At 32.7% G+C, this 18,551-nt stretch overlaps 1 protein-coding gene across 8 annotated transcripts in view; it reads right to left on the bottom strand.

Moving 5' to 3' along the window:
- LOC126753023 (protein FAM102B) overlaps positions 1-18,551 on the bottom strand; it is a 195,577-nt gene that overhangs the window by 30,508 nt on the left and 146,518 nt on the right. For all 8 annotated transcript variants that reach the window (XM_050464115.1, XM_050464122.1, XM_050464114.1 and 5 more), the window contains one exon: positions 1,434-2,237. In XM_050464115.1, coding sequence (XP_050320072.1) covers positions 1,434-1,609 — 176 coding nt within the window. In that variant the 5' untranslated portion in view covers positions 1,610-2,237. The remainder of the gene's footprint in view (positions 1-1,433; positions 2,238-18,551) is intronic.

Here is an 18,551-nt window from a genome sequence, read left to right as displayed (position 1 = left end):
TGCATCCCGAAAAATGCACTGTTTGGTGTGGTTTGAACGCTGGTGGAATCATTGGACCGTATTTTTTCAAAGATGCTGTTGGAGGCAACGTTACGGTGAATGGCGATCGCTATCGTTCGATGCTAACAAACTTTTTGTTGCCAAAAATGGAAGAACTGAACTTGGTTGACATGTGGTTTCAACAAGATGGCGCTACATGCCACACAGCTCGCGATTCTATGGCCATTTTGAGGGAAAACTTCGGAGAACAATTCATCTCAAGAAATGGACCCGTAAGTTGGCCACCAAGATCACGCCTTTAGACTATTTTTTGTGCAGCTACGTCAAGTCAGCTACAGAAATAAGCCAGCAACTATTCCAGCTTTGGAAGACAACATTTCCGAAGAAAATCGGGCTATTCCGGCCGAAATGCTCGAAAAAGTTGCCCAAAATTGGACTTTCCGAATGGACCACCTAAGACGCAGCCGCGGTCAACATTTAAATGAAATTATCTTCAAAAAGTAAATGTCATGAACCAATCTAACGTTTCAAATAAAGAACCGATGAGATTTTGCAAACTTTATGCGTTTTTTTTTTTAAAAAGTTATCAAGCTCTTAAAAAATCACCCGATAGAAGGAAGTGTTATGATGATTCTATCTTTTCTTCTTCCAAGCATCCAGTAAATTTTGACTTTTACAACTACTGAATTGGCTGGAAATAGTATTACACGCCTCAATAAATTTGTGTCAGGCTCTATGCATCAGAAGTCAGCTTATTTAACCAATCTAACTATTGAAAGGCGAACTTTGTTGTAAGCGAACAGCTTACAAGAATTCTTACGATTTAGCTGGATCAAAAGGACCTTCTGAAGCACAGAGGGCCAACTGTGCTATATTGAACAGCAAGAAGTCAACGAAGTTACTATATGGTTCCATTTTGCAGCTAGTGAGCAGCTAAGGTACCTGACCTATCAACCTCATAAGCTATGTAATACTGCTGTGAACTGGCAAACAAACTAGTCTAACCATGTAATAACTCGATACCAGAGATAGGGAGTCTAGATATGCCTTCACTACTCTTGAAGGCACAGTCAACCAGCTACAAAAATTATATAGAACATTATGGGATCGACAATCTTAACATAGCGCAAAAGAAGTACTTTCGCCGAGAGACCTCAACTTTGATCAATAGCTTCTCTGCTGCTTACTACAGTCCTTTACAAGAATAGATATTTCTCTCAGGCAGCTTTGAGCAGGTTTACAATTCTGCCTAAATTTGTAGATACATCAGAAATCTTACTGTCGTTTGATATCCTTTGAATATTTCTACTTTCATAAAGTTTGCAGGATCGCAATAATCAAATAATTAAAGCTCAAATATTTATTGAAGATATTAATTTTTTAAACCAAATAACTTTAGAAATAGAATACTAGTTATCTCGCCGGCAACTCACCTGCTGCTGTACTCCTGAAACGAACCACCATCCAGTAGACGTATCTTCGCGAACAGCACCTCATTCACGAGCGCCACCTCGGAGAGCTCTTGTAATTGTACCTCAACATTGAACTTATACTTTTTCTTTTTCATCATAAAGGCCATACCAGGGGCGCTAGGCCCAAGTAATGTCATACAGTTTTACACCAATAGACGCACAAACCGGATATCGCTGTTTGGTCGAAAAACAAACTAACGAAACACTTTCGAGGTTAGTTGCGACGAGCGAAAATTACATCGGCAGCGCACAACAAACGAAGAGCTCGGTTAAAAACACCCAAAAAAAGGAAAATAAAAAGAAGCACGAAAAGCACACGAACTCAAAGCGCACTTGAGCGATTTAACAAGGGTTGTTGTAACGGTTTTGCTATGTTTTGCACGTGTTGAGTTAAAAAATTAAAATAAACACTAAAAGGTGTTGCGGTTTTGAGTAAAAAGTCTCGTAAAAAAACGGACTACGCTTGAGAAACGCTGAGACTCGGAAGGGCTGGAAAACTTTTGTTGCGTTGCTCCTTGGCGGATTTGCTGATTGTTTTTGTTTTTAGTGGTGGATTTGTTTTATTTTTTTGTTGGATACTTCTGTTTTGTTGTTGTTTTTTGTTTCTTTGCTTTTATTGTATTTTGTGTAACAATTCTCCGCAGTTAAGTTGGTAGCGACATGGCGTGCTTGATGCCGCTTCCTGGATTTGCTTTAAAACATACGATTTTATTGTTGCTGTTGTTGTTGATATTTCAGTATTTGTCGATATTCAAAGAGCCACAACTGCAAATAAAAGAAAGAAACATTATTTAGTATGAAGGTATAGAAGTTTAATTGAAATAAAACAATTAAAAAGAGAGCCATGCATAAAGTGAGTTTATGGCCACTGCCGTTTTGCCTAACGAATTGCGCAACTTAACCTTAAGCTCGGGAGATTCAGTTTTCAATTAAAATGCGAGTAGAAAACAAGTTGCTGCACATTCTTAATACCACTACTCCCACTCTCCGCGATTACAGCACGAAAAGCTAATTGGAAAAAGGCAGCGTATCGTTGCCTTGAGTCGAGCAAAATGAAGCTGGAGATGGAAAATGCTAAAAGTCTTAAATTTGTTACTCATTTAGCATGGAAATTTTAAAACTTAAGGCACTTTATGCCTTTTTGATCGCTTCTAATGGAAAATTAAATTAAAAACTTTGGATTAATGCATAGATAGTAGGGTATTTTTGGCATTTCTGAGAAAATTTACCATAGTAATGTATACCAAATTTCGTGTGTGAAATCGTTGCGGATATCGGAGGCTTATGGTGATTTAGTTTTATTAAAAACACAAGCTTACTAGTGGTACAAAGCCTTCAAAGACAGTCGAGAGATCGTTGAAGACATGCCACGTTCTGGACGACCTTCGACCTCCTCAACTGATGAAAATATAAAAAAGGGAAGGATATGATGACTGAAAATCGTCAGACAAGTGTTAGAGAGATTGCAAGAGAGCTCGACATCTCTGGCGAGTCTGTTCGAATGGTTTTGGTGGATATTTTGGGTAAGAAATACGTTCTTGCTCAACTCATACCGATAAAGCTAACTTTTTTTTTTCAAAAATATTACCGTTAACAAGTCTCTTTGAACATGTTTGGTCGTGAGAATTCCGATCTCACATTCATGGAGAGCATTATAATTGCCGATTATGAGTTTGACAAGCAAACAAGTCAACAGTCATCGGCATGGAGGCAAAAAAGCGAGCCGATGCCAAAAAAAAAAAAAAATGCCGCCAAAGCCGCTCAAAACAAAGTGATGTTAGTTTTTTTCGATATTCGTGGTTTGGTGCGTCATGAGTTTGTTCCAGAAGGATAGACGGTCAATATGAAGTTCCTTTTGGCCGTGTGAACGACCGGAATAGTGGAAGAACAAATCATGGATTCTATACGATGATAATGCGCCAACGCATCCAGCCACGATCTTCCACAAGCTGAAACTGCCGCTCCTTGGAACATAAATATTGATGAATAATTAAATATTTTTCATTTTAGTTACAATTTCCGGGTACATCGGAAAGTAGAGTTTTCAGAAAAAATAAAGTTTGCTGACTTTTTAAAAAAAGCCTGATACCTTCACTTAAGCATTTGTAATTTAAAACTAGGGGTTTTTTCGAACTGGTGTAAAAATAAGGTGGGTTATTTGAATTTTTTGCATACATTTTGAGGTTATGTGCGAAAAGAGTGTATGTGTAGGTTATAGATCCTTTCATAACCTACAACATTGCCGTATGACTTTTTTCTATAGGCCGCGTACTTTGGCTGGAAATGGGGATAAATCGTTTTTAAACTTTAAAAATCCAACCAAGACCACTCCTCCACCTTTTACCAGCCTCAGATCGCCTGTAAGTTATTCTGCCTTTATTTTGTCTGTTATTTTATCTTCCGTTTCTGATGGGTTTCAGTCTACTCTCAACTTTTTTTTATCATATGCAAAGGTTTCTGCACTAGTCCATGATTATTTGGTATGATTTTGAACGAATATGAAATTGTTAAGTATATTTTCTATAAAATATATATCGTCCCTTGAAATGCAAAATAACGTAACAACATTTTCGGAAATTTACAGAGGAAGGAATGAAACACGTAATAAAATGAAACATAAAAGAAACAAAATTTAAATATTGGTTAAAACTGGGTCATATCTGATAGCAGAACCTTAAAATGTTAGACATATATACTTATATGTATGTAATTTGAAGTAGTGGATCGCAATCAATGAAGCACTCAATTTCGAACTTTTTGATGATACGTTATTTTGCCTTTAAGGTGACGATATATTTTTTATAATTACGTATTTTTTTATAAAATCTGTATATTTTTTATAATTATATAATTTTTTTTAGAAAATATTTTTTCCGTAGTCAGCTAAAAATGTAAATTTTTCATTTATTTCTTTTTGTTCAATTTATAATAATTTATTCGCACGCACGTGTAAGTATTCACGTATCCAAGTTTTAGTACTAATTAATGAAATTAAGCTGTTTTTGCTCAATTTATTTGCCTTTAAAATACGAGTTCACTGCTCTCGTTAAAATGCTGAATGCAATAAAAAAATGCTTACACAAAAAAAACAACAAGTGGGAAAATTGCGTAGGTGAAAATGTGGCTGACGCAATCATTCAAAAGAATATAGTAATACGAGTAATAAATAATTGCGGTCTAATTGTATTAAGTAGTAAATAGGGCTAGAAAATAGTTTTTTAACGAAAATTTTTATTGTAATTTAACAGAAAAAATAATTTAGTAATGTTAATAATATTAAAAATTTTAATAAAAATAAAATCAAAATTATACCAAAATTTAGCAATTGATAAAAAGTTTTGAACACGCCACCAATCAAAACGCACCACCTCTTTTCTATTTTAAAGCTGCTTTGACAGCACGAAAAGGAGCTGCATTTATGCCGCGATGCCTGAATTTGGTATTTCTGCAAAACTACTACGACTGTGTAAGCTCACGTTGAGCAATACCAAAAGCTCCGACAGGATCGGGAAGGACGCCTCCAAGTGTTTCGATACTAAACGAGGTTTCAGACAAGGCGACTCCCTATCGTGCCACTTCTTCCATCTATTCTTGGAGATAATAATTTGACCTGCAGAACTAAATAGAGAAGATACCATTTTCTATAAGAGTGTACAACTGCTGTCGTTCGCCGACGACATCGATATGGTCTCAACAACCGCGCCGTTAGTTCAGCTTTCTCCACTTCGAAGTTGTAGATAATTTCGTCTATCTTGGAGATTGGCAACAGCGGATATCGCATTCGATTGACATAGTTCAGCGAATTATGAGACATCGGCTACAGTGGCTATGTCATGTCATCCGAATGAGATGAATGTGAAAGAGGATGTGAAGAGACCAGGTGGAGAAGGGCCTGGCTACTATTGGAAACTCCAATTGACGTCAAACATCGAAGAGGAGGAACGAATGGCGCGCTGTTGTAAAACAATAAGCGGTTTCTACGCCAATAAAGAAGAAGTTTTAATGACGAAGCATTGAACTATTCAGGATATTTTGAAGTCTTTTTGCAACAATAACGGTGGTTTAGGTAAAGTTTTTTTGCTAAATCACTTGGAGGTTTGATTATTTGGTATATCGATAGCGAATATTTAAATTTTGAAATACTTTACTTTTTATTGTCAATTTCTGATTTTCGATAATTCCAAAACTTTCCGATAATAATCGTTTTTATCGATATTTTTTTTTGATTATTCTATCACATATACGTTTTTAAATATCGTTTTATGATTTTCGATAGTTCCAAAACTTTCCGATAATAATCGTTTTTATCGATATTTTTTTTTGATTATTCTATCACATATACGTTTTTAAATATCGTTTTATGATTTTCGATAGTTCCAAAACTTTCCAATAATAATCGATTATTTGTCGAAAACATTTTTTTTGATAATATCGACACATATCTATTTCTAATTAAAGTTTATCTGATTTCCGATACTTCCAAACTTTCTGTTAACAACCGATTTTTTATCGATAAATTATTTTTTGTTTATTCCATCATATATACATTTCTACTGACCGTTTATCTGATTTTCGATAATTCTAAAACTTTCCAATAATAATCGAGTTTTTTATCGATAAATTATCTTTGATTATTACGTCACATATGCATTTGTAATTACCGTTTACCTGATAGAAAAAAGCATTTGTATTTAGGAACTACAAAATTTGAAAAATTTGTTGGCGCCTTTTGCACTCACTGATTTGTGATAAGTTTAATTTTTTCTTATAATATCCGATTTTTTTCGGTAACAAATTGTTTTGTTTCTTTTTCACAACAAACTTTTTCAATCAAATATTTAATTTTTTCAGAAAAAAAATTGTTTCAATCACGATTCTGTTAAATTAAGAATTAGAAAAATGTTAAAATTTTTTTGAACTATTAATTTCTACTAACAATAATGTTTTTCTAGTTGAGTACTTAATTTACCAACTGCCTAAGCGAATTCCGACAAATGTAAACACGCATTTCTAAATTATGGGGCATAAGCGCCTAAAAGTATACACAAGTAAGTTTGTCTGCCAATACACATATACTATAACGCGACAAATTTTTATTCCCCGTAAGACTAGATTTTGTTCGGAAAAGTAGTGCTGCTTAAGGCCATTAAAAATCATTTATTTATTATGAATAGCTGAAAAATTTAAGAAAATATTTCAAGGATCAGCAATGCTTACAAAATTTATCAGCGCTGATTGCAAATACATTAGAAGTATCAATATAATCCATCAGCATCAAACTAAACACAACTTAATCCAACTGTTTCCCTACAGGACCCTCATAAGAGTGCTGTTTAGGTGCGACTGCCGCGTCATTGGCGTCGCTAGCATGCTTTTAGGCGCACCAAAGCTATTTCGGACACAGCCAAACCGCCAACCAGCAATTCGCATGCATTAGCTGACACGAGTGGTAGTAGAGCGCCGGAGTAGACACTTGCGCTGACTCAATGCTACCAAAATAGAAACGGTAAAATCATTAAATCATTAAAACCGGTGGGCGTTATACAAACAAACATATTTGCGTGTGGACGAAATCGGCACTTTGGCCATTGAAATAATACTTAACCCACAGCGCAAGGCTTTTATGCATCACTTATGGCGCGTCAAAACTTAATGACGCAGCACAGAGTCACCGAGGTATACGCGAGTGTGGGCTCGGATGTGTGATTAAGGTTTTTCGCGTGCCCGGGAGTTGGGCATATAATGAATTGAAAAGGCAAACATGCAATTTGTTTGGGTGCAGGACAAGTTTTTGGTATTTAGTGAAAATAGAGTACGGGAAAGTGCTAAACGATTTTATGTCGGGCAATAAAATTAGTGTGAGATTTTTCAGGAATGTCGGAGTAAACATAAAGAGTGAAAAGCTAAAGAGCTGGAGTAAACAAAATACTGAAAATATAAACTGAAAAGGCTATTATTTCGAATTTCGTGACAGTCTATTGAAATTCCTCCTTTTTTTTGGTCGACACTCCTAAATCTAGGCAATATTTTTTATAGTATTGCATTTAAAGGCCTGTAGTCAACATTTGTGCGAATTAGCGAAGACTCACACCTAAACGAGTTTTTAAATTCAGAAAAAATAGAGATGAAGAAATTGCTAAACAATTTTATGTCGGAGAATAAAATTAGTGTGAGATTTTTCATGATTGTGGTACTAAAAATTGGCAGTAAAGAGGAAAAGAGCTAATTATAAAGAAAAATTTTAAATGAAAAAGCTTTATATCGAACTTTGTGACAGTCTATTGAAATTTGTGGTTTTTTTGGGTCGACACTACTAAATGTAGGCAACATTTTTGAATAGTATTGCATATAAACGCCTGTAGCCTATATTTGCGCGCTTTAGCGAAGACACACACCTAAAACAGATTTTAAAACTCAGTAAAAATAGATATGAAAAATGTAGTGAAAAATTCAAGAAATTAAAAAAAATATATTGAAATATAAAGTGAAGAGGCTATTATGTGGAAATTCGTAACACTCAAATGCGATTTCTAGTTTTTTTTATGCCACTCCTAAATGTAGGCAACGTTTCAGTTATACTTGTGCATATAGCCTACATTTGTGCGCTTTAGCGAAGACACACACCCAATGTGAGTACCCTTACTACCGCTAAATAATATCAAAGCCACTTCATTAAAATAACTTCTTTACTCCCACAAGTTCTATTCAAAATATTTAACTTCAGTAAATCAACAACCGCATTTTTCATTATTTTTTTTACCTTTCTCGTAACAAACACTTTCAATGCAACGTAATTAAATCCAATTTTATTATATAATCCCTACAAAATGCGCTTTATTAATACAAATATTAACTCAAGTGAGCTCTAACCCCTTGAGGGACCTGTATGACCCCATTTATTACCGTTTACACAGCCACATACTCAACGGCTATGGCACGACATGTGTGTCAGCAGTTCATTCATTCATGCCAACCCATAAATGCTGAGTGCAGCTGCACCTAAATTCGTGCTGCGTTCGGCGCGGTAAACTATACTATGCTTGTGGAAAATTGTGGCCGCATTTATGCAACGACAACGCTTAAAGCGATACGTAACCAAACGAACTAATAACCGAAAAAGTCAATTGACCCAGTTGTGGCAGGATGTGTCTGTAGATATGTTGGCGTGTGTGTGAATGCCTTTGAGAAGCCTTGACTTTCCACAAACGAAGAGCAAATCGACCAGCCAGCCAGTCGGTTGTGTGGCCATAAACGTTTACGTATGCGTTGCGGGTGGGGTTGGGCGGCGTACAACTTGACCTGTATGTGCAACGAGCTGACGAATGAGTTTAGAAGGGAAAGCAAATAATGTGAAAACTGTGATTTACTTCTTTAGAAATGGAAAATTGTGAGAAGGATGAAAAGTATATATTAAAATATAAGTTATACTCATATTACTCATATTCATAAGAGTATAGAGGGATGAAGATATTATGATAAAAAATGAACGAAAATCTTACAAATTTCTTTAGTTGAAATATACTAGAAATAAAGAAAGGTTAGCAGATAAATGGAATATCGCATAGTCATGTTTTTTTGTTGCATGTGTCAAATGTATGTATGCTTTCTCAGCCCAACTTTTAATGCTGCTAATAGTAAGTAAGAGTTGTTGAGTTACCGGAAAAAACTTTTCTTTACTTACGTAAGTGCTCACTAAACCACGTAGAATGCAACGAAGTATAGAGAAACCACTCCTCAGACTTTGCTTTCAAATTGAAATGCAAAACTTTAGACAGCACATCACCACATTTCACTTAAAAGCTCACGAAAGCATCCGGTAAAGCGTCTAAACTATAAGTTTGTTAGGGAGGAAGGTAAGGTAACCTTAGGATTGCTAATTGCATAAAATCGAAGAGATGTATATTTATATTTTTTAATACATAATAACCCAGCATTTTGATTCGTATAATTTCTGTGTTTAATAATTTATATAATAGAAGCATGTGGCAACATCCTATTTTGTGATACATTCACAGGGTTTGTCCGGAAAGTTCTACGACTGAGTCGATTACAAAAAAAATATTGAACCAATCGTTACAATTTTTTAAAAACTTTTAAAATGGGCTCCTTCTGCGTCGTTGCAGCGCTGTCAGCGCGATTTGCAAGCATTGAAGGCGTCACGGAAGGCATTCTCCGGAACAGCCTCAAGAGCCGAGGTGCATGCTGCTTGGATCTCCTTTCATCGACAAAAACAAAGTCCGAGGGGGCACATCTGGGCTGTAGGGCTGCTGCGGAAGCGTTGGGATGCCGGTCTTGTCGGACCCGATTGACCCTTTGTTCGAGTCTCTTGAGGACTTTCATGTAAAACCAGGCGTTGTCGGTTTGTCCAGAAGGAACAAATTTATAATGGACGATGTCAAAATAGATAATGAGCATCGCTCCGATCTTCATCAGCGACCTCTTCTCGGCCATCCAAAAAGGCATGGTGCCACCGTAACACATCACTTCTTGTTAAAGCAACATCTCGGTAAGCCTGCTTGATCATATCAAACGTCTCTGCAGCAGATTTACCAAGTTTCACACAGAATTTAATCGCATATGTCTGCTCTAACGAATGCTGCATTCGTGGCTTGCACCACTCACAGAAATACGTCGCACGAAAATGTTTGTGCTGACTCTCTAGGTGTTCGAAGACAACTGACCAGCCGCTCGTTCGTTAGCTAGAAACGCCCTCTACCGAATACAGTCGGTGCGCGAACGCTCCGAAGTACAGTCGCGGCGGAAGAAAATCAGTCCTATTACTTTTCGGACAAACCCTGTAGATTTGGCTCAGTTGTAGGACTGTCCTTTCATTACTTTGCCAAGCCTACGAGTGGTTCAAAGCCTTCAAAAACGGTCGATATATCGTTGAAGACATACCTCGTTCTTGACGACCTTCGGCCGCTTCAACTGATGAAAATACTAAAAAGGTGAAAAATATGGTCTTTGAAAATCGTCAGACAATTGTTAGAGAGATGGCAAGAGACCTCGACATCTCTCACGAGTCCGTTTGAATGATTTTGGTCGATATTTCGGTTATGTAACTCGTTATTTCTCGACTCGCTGAAAGCTGAATTCTTTTCAAGAGTACGGAATGCTCTCGGTACAGGTCTTTTTGGATATGCTTGATCGTACGAATTCCGGTCATACATTCGCGGAGAACATTATAACTGCCCATGAGACATGGGTTTAAGAGTTTGTCATGGAAACAAGTCAACAATCATCGGAATAGATGTAAAATACGAGCCGAAACCAAAATACCACGTCAAAGCCTCTCAAAAATCAAGGTGATGCTCATTGATTTTTTTCGATATTCGTGTTTTAGTCCATCATGAATTTGTGCCGGGGGGACAGACGGTCAATAAATAGTTCTATTTTCTACATTGAGGCGTTTGCGTGAGAACATCCGTCGAAAACGACCGAAACTTTGAAAGAAAAATTTATGAATTTTACAGATGATAATGCGCCGCCGCATCGAGCTACGATTGGGACCGAATTTTAAGCGAGAAATCCAATGAATACCATCGATCAACCCCGTATGCAGCAGATTTGGCTCAGTGTGAGTTTTTCTTGTCCCTCAAAGTAAAATTGCCGCTTCGTGGAACACGTTTTCAGTCTTTCGAAGGGATGAAACAAAATTCGCTTAAGAATCTGGAGGCCATCCCAAAGAGTGCTTATGAAAAGTGTTTCGAGGACTGAAAAAAACGTTGGCATAAGTGTATTACACTTGATTACTTTGAAGGCGACATAATAAATATTGATGAATAATTAATTATTTTACGTTTTATTTACAATTTCCAGGAACTTTAAAAGTTAAATTAAAATTTTTTATATGGAGTTACCACACATTTTTATTATGAGCACTGATAGGCTATCAACAATTTCTAGAATCGAGTTGGCCAATCATGATTTATAGAAACTTAATTATGTCAATGTGATCTGCGATAACAGTAAAATAGTGTTTATAAATAAATACATATGTACAAACACAAAGACCTACAAAGTTGTCTCAACATTTCCTGCCACAATACAACAACATTTATGAAAGCACACATCTGTTATTAACTTGAAAATGGAAAGAAAAGTTTCACAAAGTGTTTAATGTGGGGCGTTTGCTCATTTCCGAATTGCGGACATGCAAGGGAAATTACTAAAGTGAATATAAGTAGGCGAGCGAATGAAAGGAAAGCACACGAGCAAAAGGAAATTTTCAGAGAAACAAAAAGTAATGTGTGTGTGTATGTGAAGGTAATAATTTTGAGGGTAAGTCAATGTATTATTTCAGAAAATTACGTAACACACGAGCAGTTTATCAATCAATCAGAAAATTACTTAGCTTAACGAGCGCACCCACATAACCGGAGGATAACGGTGCATGCCATATATGGGCATGACATTTAGGTGACCCTACGCATTAAGGGGACGACAGTACGATTTTTTAACAATAAAAAATTTATAACAATTGTTTTAGTATGAGTGCAATTAGCTAATGTTATAGGGAGAAGACGAAAAATAACAACAACCGCAATAGATTAGTAAAAGTAGGCGACAAAATCGTTGACGTGTGTGCTTGCTGACTAGGTAAGCCGCTTGGTGAGCGGGTATTTTGGGCAACGCCATCAATTCCATGAAGAGTTGTTTAACGAAATACATAAAAAAGGCTATAATATGTATGTATGTAAGTATAGGTGTATATGTGTTCCAAGAAAACTTAGCTAATTGCAGCACGCACCGTCTGAATGACTGAGAAATTCCTTAGCTTACTTGCGATTAAATTTATAGATATTTAGTGAACTGCTCACACACACATGCATACTTATATTCTGGTGTATAAACACACACACAACACACAGCAGTACTTTATCAGCCTTAAGTGGCGTAGAGATGAGCTTAACTTTATAGCTGCCAGATTAGAGACGATTACGATTTAATGTGTCGAACAGTAGGCTAATGACATTTCAGCAGCTTCGACGTCATTTATAAATAGTTGTAATTAATGCAACCCAGCAGGCAAAAAGTTAAAATATAAAAAAAAAATCAACAAAAGGCAACTGTTCCGATTGGTACTAGTTGGCATAAAATAAATAGTTGCAAAAAAAAAAATCAGTAGAGCAAAAATAAGAATAAATGATTAAAATTGCATCAAAACGGTAACTGGTCCGAAGGGAACTAGTTACAATATTATAAAAAATTGCTATAAAATGCAGTAGAGAAAAAAATAGTTTACAAAATTTGTTTTTCAATTAAAATTGCATCAAACCGTGACTGACCCGATTAGTACTAGTTAGCATATTATAAAAATTAAAAAAAAATAACTGCGTAGAGAAAAAAATTTTTTAAAAATGCATCATAATCTGGTCCGATTAGCAGTTACATCCTATATATGTAAACTCGAAACTGTCCCTCAATTTTCATAACTATAGTTTTTCCTACAGGGCATTTACCAATGTACAGAATATATGCTAATTAGGTCTGAATATAGTATACTTAAGAAGTGTGCTGTAATCTATCCAGTATGATTGCTTAATCTATATAAAGGCACTCATATAGTTTGTATATATTTTTATAATCATAAAGCTTGCGACTAACGGTACGAGACAGGAAATCGCTACATTATAAGATTCACCGTTGATAAGGATTTAATTGAAAACAATTTGAACTCCTGTCACATCTGAATAGTAAAAAGTTAATGCGGCGATAAGAAAGTCGTACAAACGGTACATTGAACTATAAGTATGTTTGTATTTAAGCTGTGGGATGAACGCTCGAGCGCATAAGGGGGGAGCTTATAAGACCTCAAATCGAAATAATAACAATTAAAATAGAAATAAACTAGAAATTTTATGAGTTAAAAGGTTATAAAATGCGGCGAATAAAAGTGAGTAGCTATTATGCAATTGTAATTTAGAACACAATGTTGGTGTTATTGTTGTAAATTCGCATATATGTATGTACATATGTAACTAAGTTAGTTATTATTTTTTATAAGCCGCTGCAAAACCGAACATTGATTTGTGTTGAATATTTGTTTTATATCTACGTAAACGGTAGTAAAATCTTACTATAGTTTTTTGGCCTAGTTTGTAACTAGTTAATTTTTTTTAATTTGCTGTAAAGTTACTTTAAAAACAAAACATTGATTTTTGTCGAATATTTTTCTTTATTTCCATGTAAAAATCTTACTATGGTTTTTGGGAGTAGTTGGTAACTAGTTAATTTTTTTTAATTTCCTTTAAAGTCACAATATATAATAATTTACAACAAAAAATATAACTATAATTTTTGGGACCAGTTTGTAACTAGTTAAATTTTTGTTCAAAATTTTTTTATTAACAATAATGTGTGTATAAACATTTTATTAAAAAATTTCGTTATTCACACGGCTAAACTGTTACTTTTCAGTAGTTGTTGTAAACAATAGGTCGGTGTATTTATATATTTTTATTATTCCTATGGCATACAAAAACCTAACTGCTGATGTTCTTTGGGAGTATTTGGAACTACTGCATTTTTTGTATTAGCTAAGACCGGATACGTAAGATTTTGCAATAGAGAAGTACTATATATTTTTCAGAGAAGATTGTAACTAGTTAATTTTTTGTTCCAAAAATTATATAGTAATATGCTATACAAATGTTCTTATATCTGCATATTTGTAAATAAAATTTGGTTTTTCCATAGTTTAATTGTTATGGTCTACTAGTTGCAGAAAAGTAAAATTTTAATTGTTTTTATTCTTACGTAAAAAACTAGCTACATACATATATACTTTTGGTGTAGTTTGTAACTAGTTGATTTTTCAACATTTTTTGTAACTTGTTGCTTTTACAGTTACTAAGGACGCAATAGTAAAGGTTTTACAATAACGCGCGAACTATACTTTTTCGGACCAGTTTGTTACTAGTTTTTTTTTTTTTAAATAGGATACATAAAATTATGTTTTACATTAAATCGTGAGGTATATTTTTTCGGAGCAGTTTGTAACTAGTTGCTTTTTTTAACTTTTTTACAACAAGTTGCTTTTACTGTTATTAAGACGCAATACAGAATATTTTACAATAAAGCGCCATACCAAACCATACTTTTTCGGACCAGTGTGTAACTAGTTATTTTTTTTCAAAAACGCGATTCATAAGAAAATATTTTATAATAACGCTATAAGTAAGCGTGGGCTATATTTGTTCCGAGTAGTTCGTAACTAGTTACATTTTCTCCTAATAATTTTTATTATGAATAATACATGTATGTATGTACATATGTAGACTTGTAGATTTATATTATAATTTTGTATCTTTTCACAATATAAATTGCCGTATTTTCTAAACTTCGCCAATGTGTTAACTAAATTAAATTCAATCAACGCAATTACAGCCACAAATGCAGCAACAAGATTCAATTGAATAGAAAATAACGCCAATTGAAATTAATAAAAATCAAGGCGAGAAAAAACATGAAAGAATGCAAATTTAAGAGGAAGATTAAGTAAAGCAGAAATAACAGCAAAAAATATAAAAACAAAAACAAGAAGTATAAAAAGTAACAACAAACAAGTATAAAAAGCAATAACAAAAAAGTAAAAAAAAACAACAAAAGCAACAACAAACAAATACAAAAACAACAAAACCCAAACATAAAAAGTCTACAACAAAAAAGTATGAAAACAATTATAAAAACTGAGTAAAAAAAACAAAATGAATTTATACAATAACAACAACAGTTATTTTTACAACAACGACAAGATAATTTATGCAAACAACAACAAAACATGTACAAACGAATACAAGCAACAACATGTACGAATATCAGTGAAATGGGCGTCGAAAATTTTATGCAAACAAATGCACAGCTATAAAACAACAAAACATGCAAATAAAGTAAAACACAATTACATACACATACATAGCTATATAAATAGCTGTTAAAGGCGAATTTTAGCAACCCAGCCATAACAAATTAACAACAAATTGCTATTAAATTAATTGCGACAAACAAGCTGAGCAAACACAAGAACAAAGCAAAAACAAGTACAACAAGATGATAAAGAATGAAGACGCGACGAGTGCACGAGCTTCTTTTGGCATACAAATTGCGGCACATGATTTTCATATGAAATTAATGCAATTTGAAAACGAATTCCTTTTGCCTTATATAGAGAATTTGTGCGAAGGTATGGCACAGAGCACGTATACGCCCGGGTGTGCGTCGCTCGACTGAGCATTGGCAGAGTAGCTGGTGTGTACACCTGCAACTGAATGACTATGAATTGAGTTTGATTTAAATTAAAGCGAATACTTTAGAAAATTAATTACAGAAAATTAAAGAAAAATTAAGTAATTTAACAAAAATTATAAAAAAATTATTTAAAAAAAAAGAAAAAAATATTGAAATACATAAAAAATAGGATAAAAAAATAAAAGAAAAAAAAAATTAAAATATTTAAAAAATATATATATATTTAGAAAATATTAAAAACTTAAAAAATTCAAAAAAAACCAATTTGATTTATTAAAACCAATGATCTAATGAAAAAACCATCACGAAATTAATGATAAAGGATAAACTTAATTTAATTTAGACACATTAAAAAAAATATAATAAGTCTAATTATCTATTAATTTCCAAAAATTCTACTACAAATACACCCCTAAAAATTGAATTCACTCCATTTTAATTGCCTTGCACATTTTTCCAGCGTTTTTTTGTTTCTGTTTTTATTATATTTTCATAAAATTTTTATGATACCATTTCAATCAAAAGTCCAAAAATTATTGAGGTATGAAAATTTATGCATGTCATGCATGCCAAATTAATATCAATTCGTGCTTCACTGAAATATGAACCGCTGCTGTTGGGGCATTCAAAGTCACTAGAGACCAACCGAAGGTGACAAGCAGGCTGACTTACAAATTCAATGTCAATAACAAAATTTTACATTGGAAATTTGCATATCAACAAAGTGTATATACATATGTATGTATGTATGCTGGCACTATATGCATTTGTACTTGAATATCGATTGCGGCATTTGGAATAGGCTGAGTGCATGCACAAGCAACAAAAATAAATAAATTGTTGGAAAATGCATTTTTGTGAAATTTTTGTAGAAAGTTAAATAATGAAAATAGATAATAAAAAAAATTTTAACAAGAGAAAAGTGGAATAAAAAAAAATTATAAAAAAAAGTATAAAAAATAAAAACTTGACATTTTTTTTGTTTGAAAAAAGTGCGAGAAAATAAAATTAAAAAACAGAAAAAATAGAAGTTAAATAATGAAAATGGACAATAAAAAATGTTTAACAAGAGAAAAATAGAAAAATCAAATCAGAAATTAAATAAAAGCCAAAACTAAAAATAAAAACAAATAATGCAATAAAATATTAAATTAATTAAAGAAAACGAATTATTAAATAATATACACAAATTACACATTATAATTACTAAAATTTAGTTTTAATTTTTTTTTTTAATTTTATACATATTTAATTAAATACTCCAGTGTTACCACGAACCAGTGTTATTATATTAGATAATTAAAATAACTTTATTTATAAGTTCTTTACTTATTTCATTAAAATTTTATTTTATTTTGTCTAAATTTCTGAAACTATTTTCCATTTTTAATTTATTTAATTAAATTGTGTATTTTGTGATTTTTTATTAATTTCTGAAGTTAAATTTTTTTTGTTAAATTGAATTAATTATTTTAATTTTATTATATATATATATATTTTTTTTTTTAATTTTTAAAATTTATTGTTCTTTTCTTAATTTTTTTTTTATTAAAATTTATTTCATTACAATTTTTTAATTAAATTAATTAAGTTTATTTCACTAAAATTTGTGTTTTTGTTTTGGTAATTTTTTATTGATAATAAAATATTTCTAATAATTTTTTAAAATTTATTTCATTAAAAGTTTATTTTAGTTTTATTAAGTTTTAAAACAATTTTTAATTTATTTCATTAAATTTTGTATTTTGTGAAATTTTTTATTAATTTCTAATAACTTTTTTTTATTAAAACAAGTTATTTATTTTTATTTTGTTTATTTAATTATTTTTACTTTCATTAATTTTTTAAATTAAAACTTTTTATTATTTTTTTTCAAAATTTATTTTTACTAAAATTTAATTTTTTTTGTTATCAAATCAGTTTTTTTGGTTACGAATTTTTGTTAATTTATGTCACTAAAATTTAATTGAATTTTTTATTTTAACAAATTACTAAAATTAAAATTAATTTATTACAATTTATTTCATTTAAATCTTATTTATTTTTATTTTATTAAATTTGTTTTAATTCTTTTTAATAATTTTTAAAATTGAAATAATTTTTTTAAATTTTTCGAAGTTTTTCTAATTTTTTTTAAATTAAATTTTACTATTTTATTTCTAAATAATATTATCTACATACAATCACTTTCATTTCCCCCTAACTGTTGCACTGCTTAAACTGAAAATCTATTTTTTACTGCTTTTAATCCACATCACTCATATCTCTATATCCGCTTTCAATCTTGATTTCTATAAATATGCTAATTTACGCTACTGAATAAATCATCAAAATGCCATAAAGTACGCCTGCCATGTAGGCGCGCACCCTTAATTTGCATACAAACACATTTGTGCATGTGAAAATGTCAAGTTACCCAAAATAGTGCAACTCCAAGCTAAGAGGTGTGAAATAGTGGGCAAACAGGCACTCATGCTTATACATATGTATATGTGTACTATGTGCAAATATTTTTGTCTGAGAGTCTGGGCGTATGTGCGCTTGCATCTGTTTATTAAATTGATTGTCAGCTGTCGGAGCAAATAGATGGACGCACACACGCTTATGGCAAGCTTTGATTTCGAGGAACATATGGGCATGGATGTATGTACATGTTTGTATATATTATTGAATTTTCGAATATGAGCACATATGTACACATATTAATTAACTGCACTCTATTAGCAAATATCAGCAACACCCATGTATGTATGTGTGTATGTTTGTATTCTGCATGGATATTGCAACATCAACTTGATACATTGGCAAATATTGCGTCATTTGGCAATG

This window comes from Bactrocera neohumeralis, chromosome 3 (assembly GCF_024586455.1).
Source record: "Bactrocera neohumeralis isolate Rockhampton chromosome 3, APGP_CSIRO_Bneo_wtdbg2-racon-allhic-juicebox.fasta_v2, whole genome shotgun sequence".
Classification (NCBI taxonomy): Eukaryota; Metazoa; Arthropoda; class Insecta; order Diptera; family Tephritidae; genus Bactrocera; species Bactrocera neohumeralis.
Note: the sequence above shows the minus strand (reverse complement) of the source record. Positions and strands in the feature narration are given on the sequence as shown.